We start from the raw sequence: 15282 nt of genomic DNA on the forward strand, positions 1-15282 counted from the left end.
GTAGCAGATGACTCATCGGTTTTTGAAATGGTCAATTAAACAAAGACACAAGTTTGTCTGCCTTATTGGGTTTTACGGGGCTTCTAACAACCGGTATGCCAGTGTGATAAGTAAAAGCTTTTTTTTACGCAACGTCCAAGTTTAAATGACCGCAAAATATGTTAAGTTTTTTTACGTTTACCGTGATAACAGTAGATATAGTGTAATGTTTCACTTAACAAACAGTTTATCACTTTTAAAGTTATACTTCTTTTGGCGCGATGGAGAAAAATGATGAGACTTTTTTAGATGCGCGCGCACACCAACACCTTAATTCGACATCGTAAAGTTAGGATTAGGTGGCATGGAAATCGATAACTATGTTCAAGTTGTATATTCGTATTTTTATATTTAGAACACGTGTTTCGTAACAGTCAAATTAAACAGGGTGAATAAATAAATATTATTTTGGTGTTTTTAAATCAATTTCATATACGACGGTGATAGTATTTACTAATAATTTATTTATTTAAATAAAATCTTTTTGATTAATTTTAATATTTATACTTAATCACTACTGCATTTTAGTTATTTTTTTCCAGGCAACAAAGAAGTATAACTTCTAAAGCGTGTACATAAGTCTAGTCTAGTCACAGTCTTTTTTTTTATTTAATTCTTGACCGCTCTACGCCCTTGACTTGCGAACTGACAGTAAATGTAAATTTTCAATTAATTTAATTTTTTTTGACGTTCATAAGTGTACTTGTTTACCTAAATGAATAAAATCCAAATCTATAGAATAATAAAATAACTTTGAATATGAATAATATACAAATCAAACTTTAATAATATGTTTGTTTATTTACTTTCCTAATCCTGGTAAAGACTCTCACTTAATATATCTACTGTATTTAAAATGGTATTTGGGTTTTTAGCTATACAACACTGTAATTTTCCTCGCGATGGAAGTGGTATTGGTAGTATGTAACAGTTTATTGATGCCATCTGTGTATAGCGCGCGTATTCGAATTGCTCAGTGATAATTTAAAAAAGGAATTGAAAACCCGTACGTAATAATTTTTTAATTTATTTTATTTAATTTTTAAAATATAATCTGGTAAACGTATAATTTCGGTGTTTATATTTTTAAAACTTAACATAAATAATTTTGTAAAAGTATTTATTAATTAGTAAATTACCATTAATAGAAAGCAAAATGTGTTTCAGCTCATTATTTGTCAATTGTCCAATATATTCAAATAAAAGCATATTTAAAATATTCTAATAAATACATAGTTTTGTATATGATAAAACTATCTATTTATTAGAATATTTTGGGTTTTTTTTTTGATACATACTAAGCATTACATTTTGTACGCATTATTGCACCATGTTATAATTTTAAAGGAATATACCTACATGTACAAATTTTCTCAGCCTAGAGGCCTTGTATGCCTTAAATGTATTCTCGTACTCTCACGTTACGAGTAATAATTTATTGTGCCAATAAAATTGGCGCAGACCTCTTGGTTAAGAAACAACCTTTATTATTATAGGTAGCTTATAATCACAGTAATAATTGTTTAACACAACAGTGGCCTAAGTAATGAAATATCCTTTAGATGTACCCGTCATTACGTAGCTCATGAATTAAAAATCAAGAGTGCAAAACTGAATACTAATTTGTAATGAATCCTGCATAGAATACCTATAAGATTATGCCATATATATGACCTAATCTTGTATTTATGTCTAGAAGAAATTTTATTTTGATCAAAACAATATTTTTTTAACGTAAATCCTTAAAATACTTACTCATAAATATTGTGTGAGACACGTTTATTTATTTAAGATTTGCAGATTATTGGATTTCCCACCGGGAGGGATTCATTAAAAAACAACGGATTATTTTTAAAATTGATTGGTCATCAGTATCATTGCAATAACATGTTTAACCAATTAGCGTATATATGCGAAATAACACCAGAAAAAAAAAGTTATTTTTCCGGTTATAGTTTGTAAAAACTTTATAGTTTATATCACTTAATTCATAGTCGTAAACAAAGTTCAAGAGCAGCGTAACTGTAATTAATATAGCAATTTAAAATTCCAAATGCAGAATCGAGCTTAGGATATTGAAATACGCGGATTGGCTGAAATCGGTATTTTATTTGATACAACTAATGATTGACTCAATCATTAGAAACCAGTTTTACGAAGACCCGCTGACCCAGGTTACTGTTCCCATCATTCAGTGAAAGTATTTTTTTGAGGTCACGAACAACACATCACTTCAACACAACTTATAAGCCTAAATAAGCTCTTATTATTCGAGTAAGATTTCAGACGATGCATATTATCTATGTAAATTTGTCTGAAAGATCCTCTATACGAGATAAAAAGCATTAATAACTAACAGCGGTATATAAAACCAGAATATCAACCGAAAATCTTCAATGACAGTTTGGTCAAAAGCTGATTTTATTGACAAATTTATTTATTTCATTATTACTGTACAAGCATGATTACTTTAAATTAAACAAAGAATAAAAAGTATATAATTTTGAGACTTCACGATTAAGGGTCTGATTCACAATGTCCGGAAAGGTTCCAAATAAGCTATTGATTACTTATTGGTAGGATAAACAGTATTTTTGCGTTTCACGACTATCAGATAGCGCTATTTGTCATGAAATGCGAAGTATCTTATTCGGAATTTTTATCTTTGGAATAATTTATGTGTTGCATAGCTATTTGGTACTTTATCCATACATTGTGAAACAGGCCCTAAATGTTTTTTAATTGTTCCGTAATTTTGGACAGCCAGTATTGTTTACATACTTAAGAAACGTGATGAAACTCTTTTAAAAACATAGACACTATCCAAATTCTTATTTCAAATCAGTTTAATAACAATTAAGAGGATATTTTCGTCCCTGTTTACAGGAACCAACTATCTATTTATGAAGTATATATTTTTATGATGTAAAGGGTACGGTGATCTTAAAAATATGGTTGCCAAGATATTAACAAACACTTACCAAGTTTGCCTTGACTTGCATTTAGGCCACGAATGCTCGTTGACTGGAAACTGTAAATCTGTGGAATATTTTTGGTAATTGGTTGTTGTTGTTGTTGCAAGAGCAAGAATTAATTGTTTTCTTTAAATTTAGCCGATCGAGTAACTCATAAAGTGGTTAACTTTTAAACATTATATTTATTAATATGACAATTGCCGTTTTTACAAGGCCACATGTTTTTGAAGTGAAACTTCTTTAGGCGCGTGAGGGTAAATTCTTTTACATATGAAAAGTCACGAAGTTGTGCAGCGATTTTGGTCGAAGAAAAGGGAGAGAGCGATTATGAGCGATTGAGAGAGAGTGAGAAAGGGAGATCGAGAAAAAATACACGCTATTGGTTCACGTATTCGTTAAGTAGTTACATATACTTTAGATGGCAATTCTGTCGCATAACGTCTTGTAAATACATGGAGTGATCATAATATACTGGCACATGATCATCTATTGGGGCTTTTACCTTATTAATAATTAATTTACAAAGTCTCTTCATGTGTAACTAACATGTGTACTTTGTATATTATTATATAATTAACCAATCTGAACTTACGACTTATATTTATTATACTTAAAACAATATTCTTTCATAGTCATTAAAATATGAAGCGCGTTAAACAGTTCAAACGTTTTCAAACAACTCATTCATAGTTACGTAATATTTAACGTTCATAGCGTGAAACTGACTGAAATATAACGATTGTAGTTGAATAGGCCGCAATAAATCTTGCCAAACAAAGTCCACGGGCGAACCTTACTTTTAGAAAATGATAAATTTTGATATTGTTCCCTTTTGGAGTACTCTTGGGCTATGGGGTTCAAGTGGACAGGCACTAATCAAAGATTTAAGTTGGTGTCTGACAGTACAGGAGATCACAGAGCTGGTGCTTTCAACGCTGCGATACTTATTCATTTAGCGACTCCTATACTGCCAGCGTGAAAGGCACACTGCCACGGGGAACATACTTTTTCTTTTTGTTTAAATTTTACATTTATTCATATTTAATTATTACTAAGTAGGTAACTGTATATTTGTGTGTTGGAAGTAAATGTCATACTGGATCCGATTAAAAGTGCACGGTTTCTTGCATATTTTCGTTTATTCTTCGCCCATGAAAAACTGCAATTAGGGAAGGCGATTAGAAGACGTGCACTTACACATCCAGAATCCAGATGACTGCATGAAGTTCTTCATTACTTTATTTACCAATAAGATCTCATTTTATTTCATGCTTTTGAATAATGTCAAATAAATATTCCACATTCCTTAATCACGCATTGTGATAATTATAGTAATTATTGGAAAGTTGAAGTGTTTGAAGCGTGAATAAAGTATTAACTTCCGTAGTTCTATTTGTCACTAAGCCATTAGCATAGGGATATATAAAGAGGGATCGTGTTGTCCGTGCTTACTCCAGGATGTTGAAATTCCTGTATGGCCATGTAGAAAAAGGTAGGTCTTCCTGATAAATAAGCCTGGATATCTTTATCGGACAACCAGACTACGAATATAGACACTATTCTAGGAAATCTTGTGTTCTTATAAAGCAATGTTGCCGTATTGAAATATGGCATTGTCTTCTTACGCGGAAGAGTACTAATAGTGCATAATTGTTGGAGTTAAAAATGGTTTTTCCACCCATATATTTTCGAAAGTTGAAGGACGTAGGCCATATAAATGGCGTCTTTACTTGGAATTTAATATTCAATTAAATATATCTTTATTGATTTTTAAATATTTTTATTACTGTTAGTAAGTTGAGAATTGTATATACTGTATATTTGATTATTATGCTTAGGTTTTAATAAATAATCATTACAAATTTATATGGATTATTAAAATATTATCCTTAAAAAACTATTGTAATTCATGCAAGTGATATATATAGAGCCAATAGATATTACATTGATAAATAACACAATAAAACAGAAAAAAAATAATAAGTTAGTACGTAGAAAAAAATAATAATTGCACTTTGAATTTTTTTTTAATAATAATAATAATAATATTCTCTTGTCCTAATTACCTAAAATTAACCACTATTGAGTAAATAGAATGGGAACGTCCTAAAGACCTCCTAAACGGTATTTCAGAAAGGCTTGAGTGGGCTACTCAAGCCTTTCTGAAATACCGTTGAATTGAACTAAACATTGTTGTTATGAAATTCATATTTAGAAAGAGCTACAGTCTCGATATACAAACGATGATAAAACACAAATATTGAGTTCGTATTGAGACATTGTTACGTGCAGAATATTAATGTCCATGATTATGTTAATAGGCAACCTTACTTGTTACAATAAAATCTTATTAAAGATAATACAATTCAATCACATTGAATTGTTCGCATAATAACTGATGACTTGCGGGTAAAAGATATTTATTTTCCTATAGTGGGCAAGTAGGATATCAGCCATCTCTACCTGACACACACAGTATATTTTTGATCCTGTCCGTATCTTTACAATATTTTTCTACTAAAATATTTTTTTCTGGTACTTTGATTGTAAAATAAATTAACATTTTTAAGATCAACTAAGTTTTTCCTCTATAATTTTTTTATAACTGCTAATACATGTATATGTTATAAAATTTATCCGCGTATCCAATTTTAAATTACTGGTTCTTAAACCAGGTTAGCAAAACTGAGGTACCTTAGGTATTTCCAACTATATTCTCATTTTCTTAAAAATCACTTTTAAAGTTTTTGATTACGATAAAGATTCTAAAATCTGTCGTTTCTCTTTTAAAGTTAAATATATTTAGAATAAAAAATAATCTGAATCATTACGTTTGACATATTATCACATTAGAAGTAAACATTAGAATTGTAGTGATGTTAACTTAGAGTATGACAAACATTAGTAAATTTAAGTTAACATGACATGACTAAAATATCAGGATTATTTAAGATCTTAGGTTTTATTACTTTGATCGTTGAACAATATAAATAAACAACAATGAACTCACGTAAAAAAACTAGTATATGACTTCATGTAAAACCCATGCTTTTGAGCGTAACTAAATATATTTGCTTCGTATGTTTGCAATGATCTCGACGCAAACATCGAACATAATAAATAGAACCTTTCAAAAAATATTGAAATCTGTTTTTTGTAAGGTTGGTTGAATAAATTAAATCAGTAGGTATAACTTCATACAGATTTTAGCAATAGTCGCATGTATATACATTTGTTTATTTTCAAGTTAGTAAAAATGTTAGTTCACCCATGTGATTTATACAGGCTGAGTCTTTAGCACGTTATAATTCATCATAAAATACGCCTTTCGGTTTCATCAAATAACATAATGGTGCCGGATCCTATTCCTCGAATTAACTCCTTGAGAACAGCAGAAATGTGTTAACTCTATCTATGGTAATTAATTTACTGTAGTTAGCAGCTCCCTTATTTAAAAATTTACTTTAATAATAGCTACATTTTGTTAAGCAATCATTATTTTTCGTCTGTGTTTTGGCAGTTTATATTTTGATTAATTTTTGTAAATATTATGGTCGCCATAATTGTGATGTATTAAAAAAATACAGATTGTAACTTGTAATGGTGTAATTTAGTAAATAAATAATTTGCTACTTAAATGTTTTTTTATGCTGGTGTCAATTTGAACTTTATTTGTAGCAAGATAATCTGTATATACAAATATAATCTATATCTCTATAAGTATTGCATATACTACATACTTATTAACTGCAAACTTTCGAATTTTTACTTTCACTTAATGTTTTTAAGCTTTTTCGAAAGTTCCCTTCGTTTTATGTTGCCGTTTTGCTTATTCAAAGCTCATATATACATATTTAAGTTTAATCTATTATATATCAGAATGTTTGTTTTTGGCGTACGCAAGTGTACTATTTATTTAAACAATGTTTTAATTGAATATAAACAAAAAATTAATACGTCATTTATACAACTTGATATTTCGGGTGATTTATTAATGTTAGCGATAGTCTCTATAATCAAAACGCATTATTGTCCCTGAAAAGTGTTTTATTTACGAGTTTTGACCCATTTTGCTTCTAAAGTCTAACAATTACATGTCGTTTCCAAACTATTCTTGAAACTTGAATGTTTGGAGCGCTTACATGAAAGCACCCAGTGCTTAGTTTGTTTTTTGCAAAATAAAAAAAGATGTTTAATCGTGTGAATTGAAACAAAACACAGTTTTTCAGTCTACTAGGATGTTAAACAAATTTACAACTTTAATTACTAAGCATAATAATAATATAATTATGAACATAATTAAAATTAAATATGGGAACGAAGACGGTTGATTTACAACACAAAAAAACCTTTGAATAACAATAGTATCAAAAACAACTCATTAGTATTCAGTACTATACATTCAGTACTATTTATAGACCCAATGTAACTTATTTATACATATGTATACACATAATTTATACCGAAATTGTATTATTCATGATTTCACAATTCAATTCAACCTTATATAAGAGATATTTTTCAGAATAATGCCAGACCAAGAATTAGCATGGACTCAAGAAATAGTTCCTTTGAGGGATTGGTTGAACAAGCAGCCTCACTTGCCACACGATGTCGGTAAGTTTGTAATTATAAGGCAATTCATTAAAAACAATCACATCAATTAAAACATCAGGTGAGCCTACTGCCCCCTGTTCTATATAAAAAAAATTTTTTTTTTCATTAAACTTTTCAAATCTGTCGCACTGTTTATTATAGTTTATCATAGAACGGTGGATGTTTCGTATCGTATTTATAAAGTTAGAGATAATAAGCGACTCTCTATGGCCGTAGCTAATCCACCTAATATAATGCCTCATTGAGTAGGTATATTTAGAATAAGTGAAATCTCACCTTGAACAAAGAAGATGTAACCTTGCCACAGGATGGAATAACCGTGTGAGTACGCGAACACAACTAGTAATTTTAAACCCAATAAAACAAAGAATATATGCATTATAATTGTATTGATACGATTTTGATTAACTTATTATTATTAATTAGAAACAAAAATAATAAATAGTAAAATTATACTGTTTCATAACAAAAATATTCACTCGTATATAATAATGTGTTATTTATTTACGTACGTTTTAAACTATATAATGTAATTAACGGTTGATAGCTGTAAGAGTCATAGACAAAATTTGTATACATACATAAGACACTATCCTTGTTAAAGTAATTGTACTTTGATTTTATCTACGTGCGTGCCACCACGCAGGATCTGCAATGAACATGTAGACATTTATGGAGATACTATGCATGACATAATACGTTTAGTAACCGGCGCAAGAGTCGTTTTTGTTTATTTTCCTTTATATGGTAACTAACTAAATATCTAGGTGAAATATTTGAACGAATGTGGTAAAAAAAAAATTGTATGTAGTTCGTACAAAATATTTTCTGTCGTACTGCCTGATGCCTGATTTGTAACCTAAACCCTCATCGATTTGCAGTCGAACATCCTGACCAAAGTTAGAAGCGAAGATATAAACTTGGGCAAACAGAGATGTCTCATAACAAAAACTCAATCGCACACTTTAAGAATTTTTATTTCAGCAGTAAATTGTGTACTAAGTTGTATTTAACACTTGGTCAGTGCATGCCATATTTCGCATGTCGGTTATAATTTGACAATCTCTTAAAGGTTAATGACCATTCGTAACTTTAGCTTTTACTTTCGATTTCGCCTTTATCACGAGATTATTGCCACGATTCGGGGTAGTGATTTTTAGCACTACCAGACTTACTTTACTGTTCAATTCAAATTCAAAATCATTTATTCACAGGAAACACAATGTAGGCACACTTATGAACGTCATACACAGATATGTATATGAAATGCTTCTAATTTTCAAATCAATCAAATCAAGGCCGTAGAACGGATGAGAAGAACTGACAATAAACTCTCCACCACTCTTTAATCGCAAAGCTTTTGTTTTACGCAACGTTTGTAAGGAGTTTGTCAATCCTACACAGCCTCCCGGCGACGCACTGTTATCTACGGATAAAATGTAGGCAGAGGGCCATTTAGCGGTAGAGACTGTACTACTCATATTTAGCCCTTTTGAGCAGTATTTAGAAATTAAAATGTGTATGATATTTAAAGTGTTTAATATAAAAACTTAAGTGGAAATGGGCAGATAACGAAAGTATTAAACTGGTGCTCAAAGTACAATAAAAGCAAAAGAGGAAAACAATTAAACCAATTAGTATCACACATAAAAGGATTTTATAATTATTAATATAAAAGTAACACTTCTGATCTGAGCCAAAAACCTTTTTTACCGAATTTTTAATTTGGAGGCATCTTTATGCTTCCAAATTAACGTTATAAATATTTTTTTAATTATAAGTCATATAATAAGTAAATATAAAATAAATGATTGTTTAAAACAAAATCAATTGATTTTTTTTAGAGGACGTATTGCTATATCGCTTCTACCTGAGTTGCCATAAAAGCCTGGAGCGTGCCAAGAGAACGATGGACCTGTTCTTTACCATGCGTTCGTCAACACCAGATCTCTTCTGCAAACGCGATCCGTGCTCACCTGAGATTAGGAAGGTTTTCGAAATCACGTAAGTAAATAAATATCATTCATTATCCACCTCCCAAGCCTTGCTTGCCTCACTCATATGATAAATACCCTGAAGTGGATTGGTCCCGGATTCCCATTAATGCAGTAAGAGAATTTCCTCGAAATTTCCTACGAATAGAAAAAATGTACTAAACATGGTATAAGTTTGTAGTGTAGGTGCAACTGAGTGGAGTCAGTGAGTGAGTGAATGAAGTGTGCAATCACATAATATGAGGTCTCAGAAACATCTCCATTCTGCAACATTGTGTGTGCTTATTAATTCTTTAGTCGTATTTTTACATTGTAGCCGGTAGATATGAAACAGCCTATTTAAGGTTTTCATATACGTTCAACGTTTAAAAATATTTGTTTAAATTTAAATTGTCACTTATACATGATAAATATGTAATTTTTTTGTGCACTTTATTTAAAAGATCAATTTCATTAATTAAGCTTACAAATTGCTTACACAAAGTAATAATATGCCGTTATTTTTTTTCTTTACAAAATGATTGATACGTCTTTATCTGTATACCTTTTATCCTTCATAAAACCGTAGGTAACCGAATTTTTCGTCTATAGTAAATTCTCTCTTTACAGTGACATGCTGCCTCTTCCGAAAAGGACAAAGAATAACTACAACGTCTTCATCTACCGTTTAAGGGTACCAGATTTGGACATGTTCAGCTTTTTGGATGCCGTGAAAACATTTTTCATGTTAATAGACACGCGTCTGACCGAAGAAGACGATATACCTTCCGGCGAAATACCGATTTTTGATGCCGCCAATGTGTCTCTAAAGTTCATTGGAAAAGTTAATTTATCTGTGCTCAGAAAATATATGATGTACACACAGGTATGTTTTCGTATTTTGGAGTAAGATGTGTACTATTAGTAACATTCTAGCATCTAACAAACGGCTAATACTTTTTCAACAGTCAAGACTTTACGCTCAAACTAAGTTGCTTTCACAATAACACAATGCTCAAGAAAATTCTACTTGCCTTTCTGAACTCCTAACACGTATCTTCAAGCGATTACCCACAATTTTACTAAATTTACTTGAATATTAAAATATCTGTATTTTTGTTTGACAAATATATTCATAAATAAAACAGTTCGTTTAAAAAGGACGCTGCATTCTTCTGTAAAATCTGTGGCCGCAACGCTTACACGCGGGGGTTTGAAGACCACTGGACGAGAGTTGCGAATATATTGTGGAAACAGAGTTTACTCTTTTCTTTTCCAATCTAGCTCTGGTCTTTCTTCTAGACGTTCTTTTGGTCATGAATCGTCTTGTGGGCTGTTTCCTTTGTTTCTCGACTCTGCCCGTACGCCGTTTCCTTAGTTTTTTCTCCTCAAATTTACCTTTGGACTTGCTCGGCGGCTTCGTTTTATCAACGCCTACAGCGGCAACTTGCAATCGACTCTTACTAGTATAATTTGATAATTGTGTTTCATTGTTAGTAGTCTCATCGCACCTACTCTCCTCGTCTGGATCATTTTTATTACTGAGGTCCTTACTCGTTCCGGGCTGTTCATCCATACCTAAAAACTTCTTGATGAAACTCGTAATTTTGAAAATTTACACCAGGGAATTTTTACTGAAAATTTTGCTTATTATTTGTTATCTAATTGCTTAAAAATTTGTGAAATTCTGCGCAAATAAAACTAAAATGTAAAATAATGATAACATAATAAGGAAATGTATGACAGTAGTGGTGTCATGAAAACGTTCTTTGTTTTAAAAATGTCTCTTACGTAGAAAAGAAGATTTATTCCTATAGAGAAACTACGATAATGTGATTCGATAGTATTTGAATTAAATTGTAAACTGAAGTGACGATGCAATCAAAGTTTTTCAATTTTATTTAATTTATTTTTTAATTGTACCTAAATTAAGGTACTTATAGGAATTCAGTTAATTAAAAGTTCATTGCGTCAATTAGTAATATATTTGTGTCACTTTTTTACAATTACTCATACCAGTAACAATTTTTAGAAGTTATTTTTTCCGACGCTTACCGTTTTATTGGCATTGGTAACAAGCTTTAAATTTATTCCTTCGTATTAGATTGTGAAAGTCTTTGATTATGAGATATTAAAATGATATATTAAGTTTTATTATAATCTGTCTCGTAATATTGCGTGTAAACTGTTACATATATCAAAGACAAACCGACCGCGCTTTAAGTTGAAAATTTATTATAGAAAGAGAAAGGCTAAAAATGGCTGGCTTAAACATGCTCAAAGTTTGAACATCAACCTTAATTAAATTGAAATTTGATTAAGAATTGTTTATAATACTTAAAACTTTCAATAATGTCATATTTTATTATTCTGTCAAATTAAGTTAACAAATTTATTTATTTTTATTATTTATAGTTCCATTAAGTAAATCAAAACATTTAACTAAGAACTGGGAGCTCCTCAAATAACCACGGCATGCAATATAATCTTTATAAGCTATGACATACATTGATTTTTAGTTTATGAAATCTGTCTTTATTGGTTAAAAAAACTCCACAGTATATACCATAAGATTGCCGTCGTATTTTTTATAATAGCTTATCTGTGGTTAATCATAAATAACAGACTTGTGAAATAAGTTTTAATTAAACTCGCGCGCAATGAAAATGACATATTATAGCTGTTTCTCATACATCACACGTGTCATGTAATACAGAAAGTATCTTGTGAACTGGCGAAATATAAACGTTTTGCGTCGAAGGCCACTTTCCTAAAAGGATTTACATAACCGAAATTGCGACTTAAGGTTCAAACCTTTTACATAAATTTTAACATGAAGCACAAATAACTGTGTTTCGTAAAACGTTTGTAGTAACGTCATAATTGTTAAAATTTATAAAAACCAAAATTGTTTGTACAAGATGATAAGTACAAGCATAAGGTACTTGTTTTCTTATAATTTTGTATTGATCGTTGAGGTTTGAACAAAAAACAATGTTTTGAGAAGTGAAAATTTTAAATTCCTTTTTTACCGCAATCTTCCGATGTTATATACTTATTAGTCGTTTTCAACAATTTTACATTTATAGCGGCTGTAGATTATCAATTATACACGCATTAAACGGTTTTTTTTTGTTACGAATCTGTAATTGATTTTTCTAGTTTAGACCAGTATCGAACTTATTTATAAATATTTTTCCGCTTGGGTTTTTACTCTACCTTAAAAGACATCAATGATAAAAATATAATATTGATATCAATAGACTTCTAGGGTAAGGAATAATTCGATTCCCGGGGGCAATATTTGATTCTGAACTTTATTTGCTTTATAATTATAAAATGATTTTTTTTTTTCAATAGCCAATTAGGATCAGCCTTCTGTGCCTGACTTAAGACGTGTCGGTTACCTCATTAGGAATACAGTGCTCAAATAATGGGATAAAATATATATAATATTTATTTTAATACTATTTGCAGGAGGCCGTTCCTGTGAGGCTAAAGCAAGTGCACGTGATTAACAGCCCTTCGTACATCGGAAAAATATTCGGGCTTTGCAAACCTTTCCTCAAGAATGAAGTCGCTAAATTGGTATGTCATATTTGACCTTTTGATATTATATGTATGCAGTATAAATGCATCTGTGTCACTGTTATCATGCTTTAAGAGAAATTGGCTTTTTCAGAAACTATTTTAAGGGGATATGTCTCTATTTATTTTGTATAAAAAAAATTAGGACAAACACATATTATACGAACATAAAAAATATTTAAACGGTGCCGTTCAAACAACATCAACGACCGAAATCAGAAAAGTCTAATTTATGAATCTAAGAGCTAGTGTTAAAGGCGGTAGATCTTGCGCATACAACAGCGACGAGGTTGGAGATACGTTTATAAAAAATGCCAAAAACCTAAAATATGCAAGACAATAAACAATCACGTTAAATTATTTTGTTCAAACCTCGCACAAAAACACCTTGCTTTTTTATGCGATGTTTCGTTTAAATATTGTGTTTTGTCTATTATATCAATGTAGTCTATACAAATTAGTATTTCAATTATGTTATTTGCTTGAGGTTCCGCCACAAAAAAATGAGTTCTGTATGTGGAAAATGTAGTGGGTTTGATGAACATAAGTCTTATTAAACGCGACTAAGTCTCGCCTCTTAATCTTAATTAATAAACGTCTTGCTCAACTTGACTTAGACTTAGAACTTAAGAAACTTCAACAATGTAAAAATAGCGGACTTTGAAAGATTTTCTAATAAAATAACCTATGGCCTCTCTCGCTCTTTATAGTCGTTTCAAGATAAATATTTAAGTAAGTTAATTTTAAGGATAAGCGTTACGAACAAACGCTGCTTTTTAAGTTCCATATTACAAATATTCTATCGGAGCTCAAATAGATAATAACATAGTCTGCATGTTTTTTATTGAACGAATTTGTCAACATTTTTTTAAACAAATGTTACAGATAAAATTCCATGAGCCGAATACAGAGACCCTATACACAGATATCCCCAAAGACATTCTTCCTGAGGAGTACGGAGGTGACTGCGGGAGTGTTGACCAGATTAAACGATATTGGATCAAACGCATGGAGGCCAAAAGGTAAAATTGCATAATATTTATACGGAATTTCGGAGAGACTGGTTTTCGCGTCTGTTTTATTGATATTTTTAGTTTTATACAGTAGATATACACTGGAATAAAATACATTTAATCTTATTACAATTGTTTATATATAGGCATGAATAAACAAACCTCTCATTATATCTTTTATTTAATTTTTTCTCTTTAATTATTGTTATTTTGTTTGTGTGTTTTGTTTGTAATAAATAATATGTCTTTGTCTAATAATACTATAAATGCCATTTGCATTGCTATCGTCAAATAAAAATTAAACTTGTATATTTCAAAAGTTTGTTTTTTTCTCTCTAAAAAGTTCGCCATTTTTGATAATACTCAAAAATGTTTACAACAGAAACCTCAATTATACAAACATATGTAATTGCTCAAGTTAATAACTAGGTTAACTTTCAGAAATTGGTTCCTAGAAAACGATAAGAACTGGTTTGTTGAAGAATCACTTAGACCTGCAAACTGTCGCGACGAGAAGATTGAAAAATTAAGAGACTTGCCAGGATCATTCCGTTCACTTGCACTTGACTAGCCGTTTGAAAAACAGCAGGGCTATTCTATAACCGATACCGATTTCCAACAACTCTCCGCAACACTCATAGCAAACCGATTACATACTAATGATAATTGTAAAGTCTGGGCATATGTTGTAGTTTCCCTAGCACTGTATTTTGAATACTTTGATGTACTTTGAATTACTTAAGGAATCGCTTTTGGGTTGTTTTTTGTAGCCTGCAGACTACAAGAAAATTTCAATTAAATAAAGGGAAAGAAAATACATATGGTCTGTTTGTAGTAACTACCACTGTGTTTCTATTTAAATATGAGAAAAAAAACTAATTGTCCAATATTTTGAAAAATATGTTGTAAAATCTCTGCCTATATTCAGTTAATGTATAGTCTCTATATTTTTGGATAAAGATAATTGTGTTTAAGATACATTTAGATTAAGAAAATTGTTTTTATATTACATTTTTTTAGGATGTCCAATCTTTATTAATAAAGGCGAAACAAAAATATATGACATGTGAGAAAACG

The 15282-nt window shown here is 30.5% G+C and overlaps 1 protein-coding gene across 1 annotated transcript; it reads left to right on the forward strand.

Annotated features, from left to right (window-relative positions):
• The first annotated feature begins 932 nt into the window (after positions 1 to 932).
• Positions 933 to 15204, forward strand: LOC111004267 (alpha-tocopherol transfer protein-like). The gene is made up of 7 exons (XM_022275234.2): positions 933 to 1045; positions 7540 to 7631; positions 9476 to 9635; positions 10235 to 10490; positions 13082 to 13192; positions 14078 to 14214; positions 14647 to 15204. Exons 2-7 carry the CDS (start codon positions 7544 to 7546, stop codon positions 14774 to 14776), a joined length of 882 nt encoding a protein of 293 aa, XP_022130926.1. The 5' UTR covers positions 933 to 1045; positions 7540 to 7543; the 3' UTR covers positions 14777 to 15204.
• The last annotated feature ends 78 nt before the right edge of the window (positions 15205 to 15282 follow it).

The sequence above is a fragment of the Pieris rapae genome, chromosome 5 (genome assembly GCF_905147795.1).
Source record: "Pieris rapae chromosome 5, ilPieRapa1.1, whole genome shotgun sequence".
In the NCBI taxonomy this organism is placed as follows: domain Eukaryota; kingdom Metazoa; phylum Arthropoda; class Insecta; order Lepidoptera; family Pieridae; genus Pieris; species Pieris rapae.

Coding starts and splice junctions, on each gene's coding strand:
- LOC111004267 (XM_022275234.2), top strand. CDS start 7,544: ATGCCAGACCAAGAATTAGCATGGACTCAAGAAATAGTTCCTTTGAGG. Junction 10,491..13,081: donor AATATATGATGTACACACAG/GTATGTTTTCGT, acceptor TACTATTTGCAG/GAGGCCGTTCCTGTGAGGCT. Junction 14,215..14,646: donor AAACGCATGGAGGCCAAAAG/GTAAAATTGCAT, acceptor GTTAACTTTCAG/AAATTGGTTCCTAGAAAACG.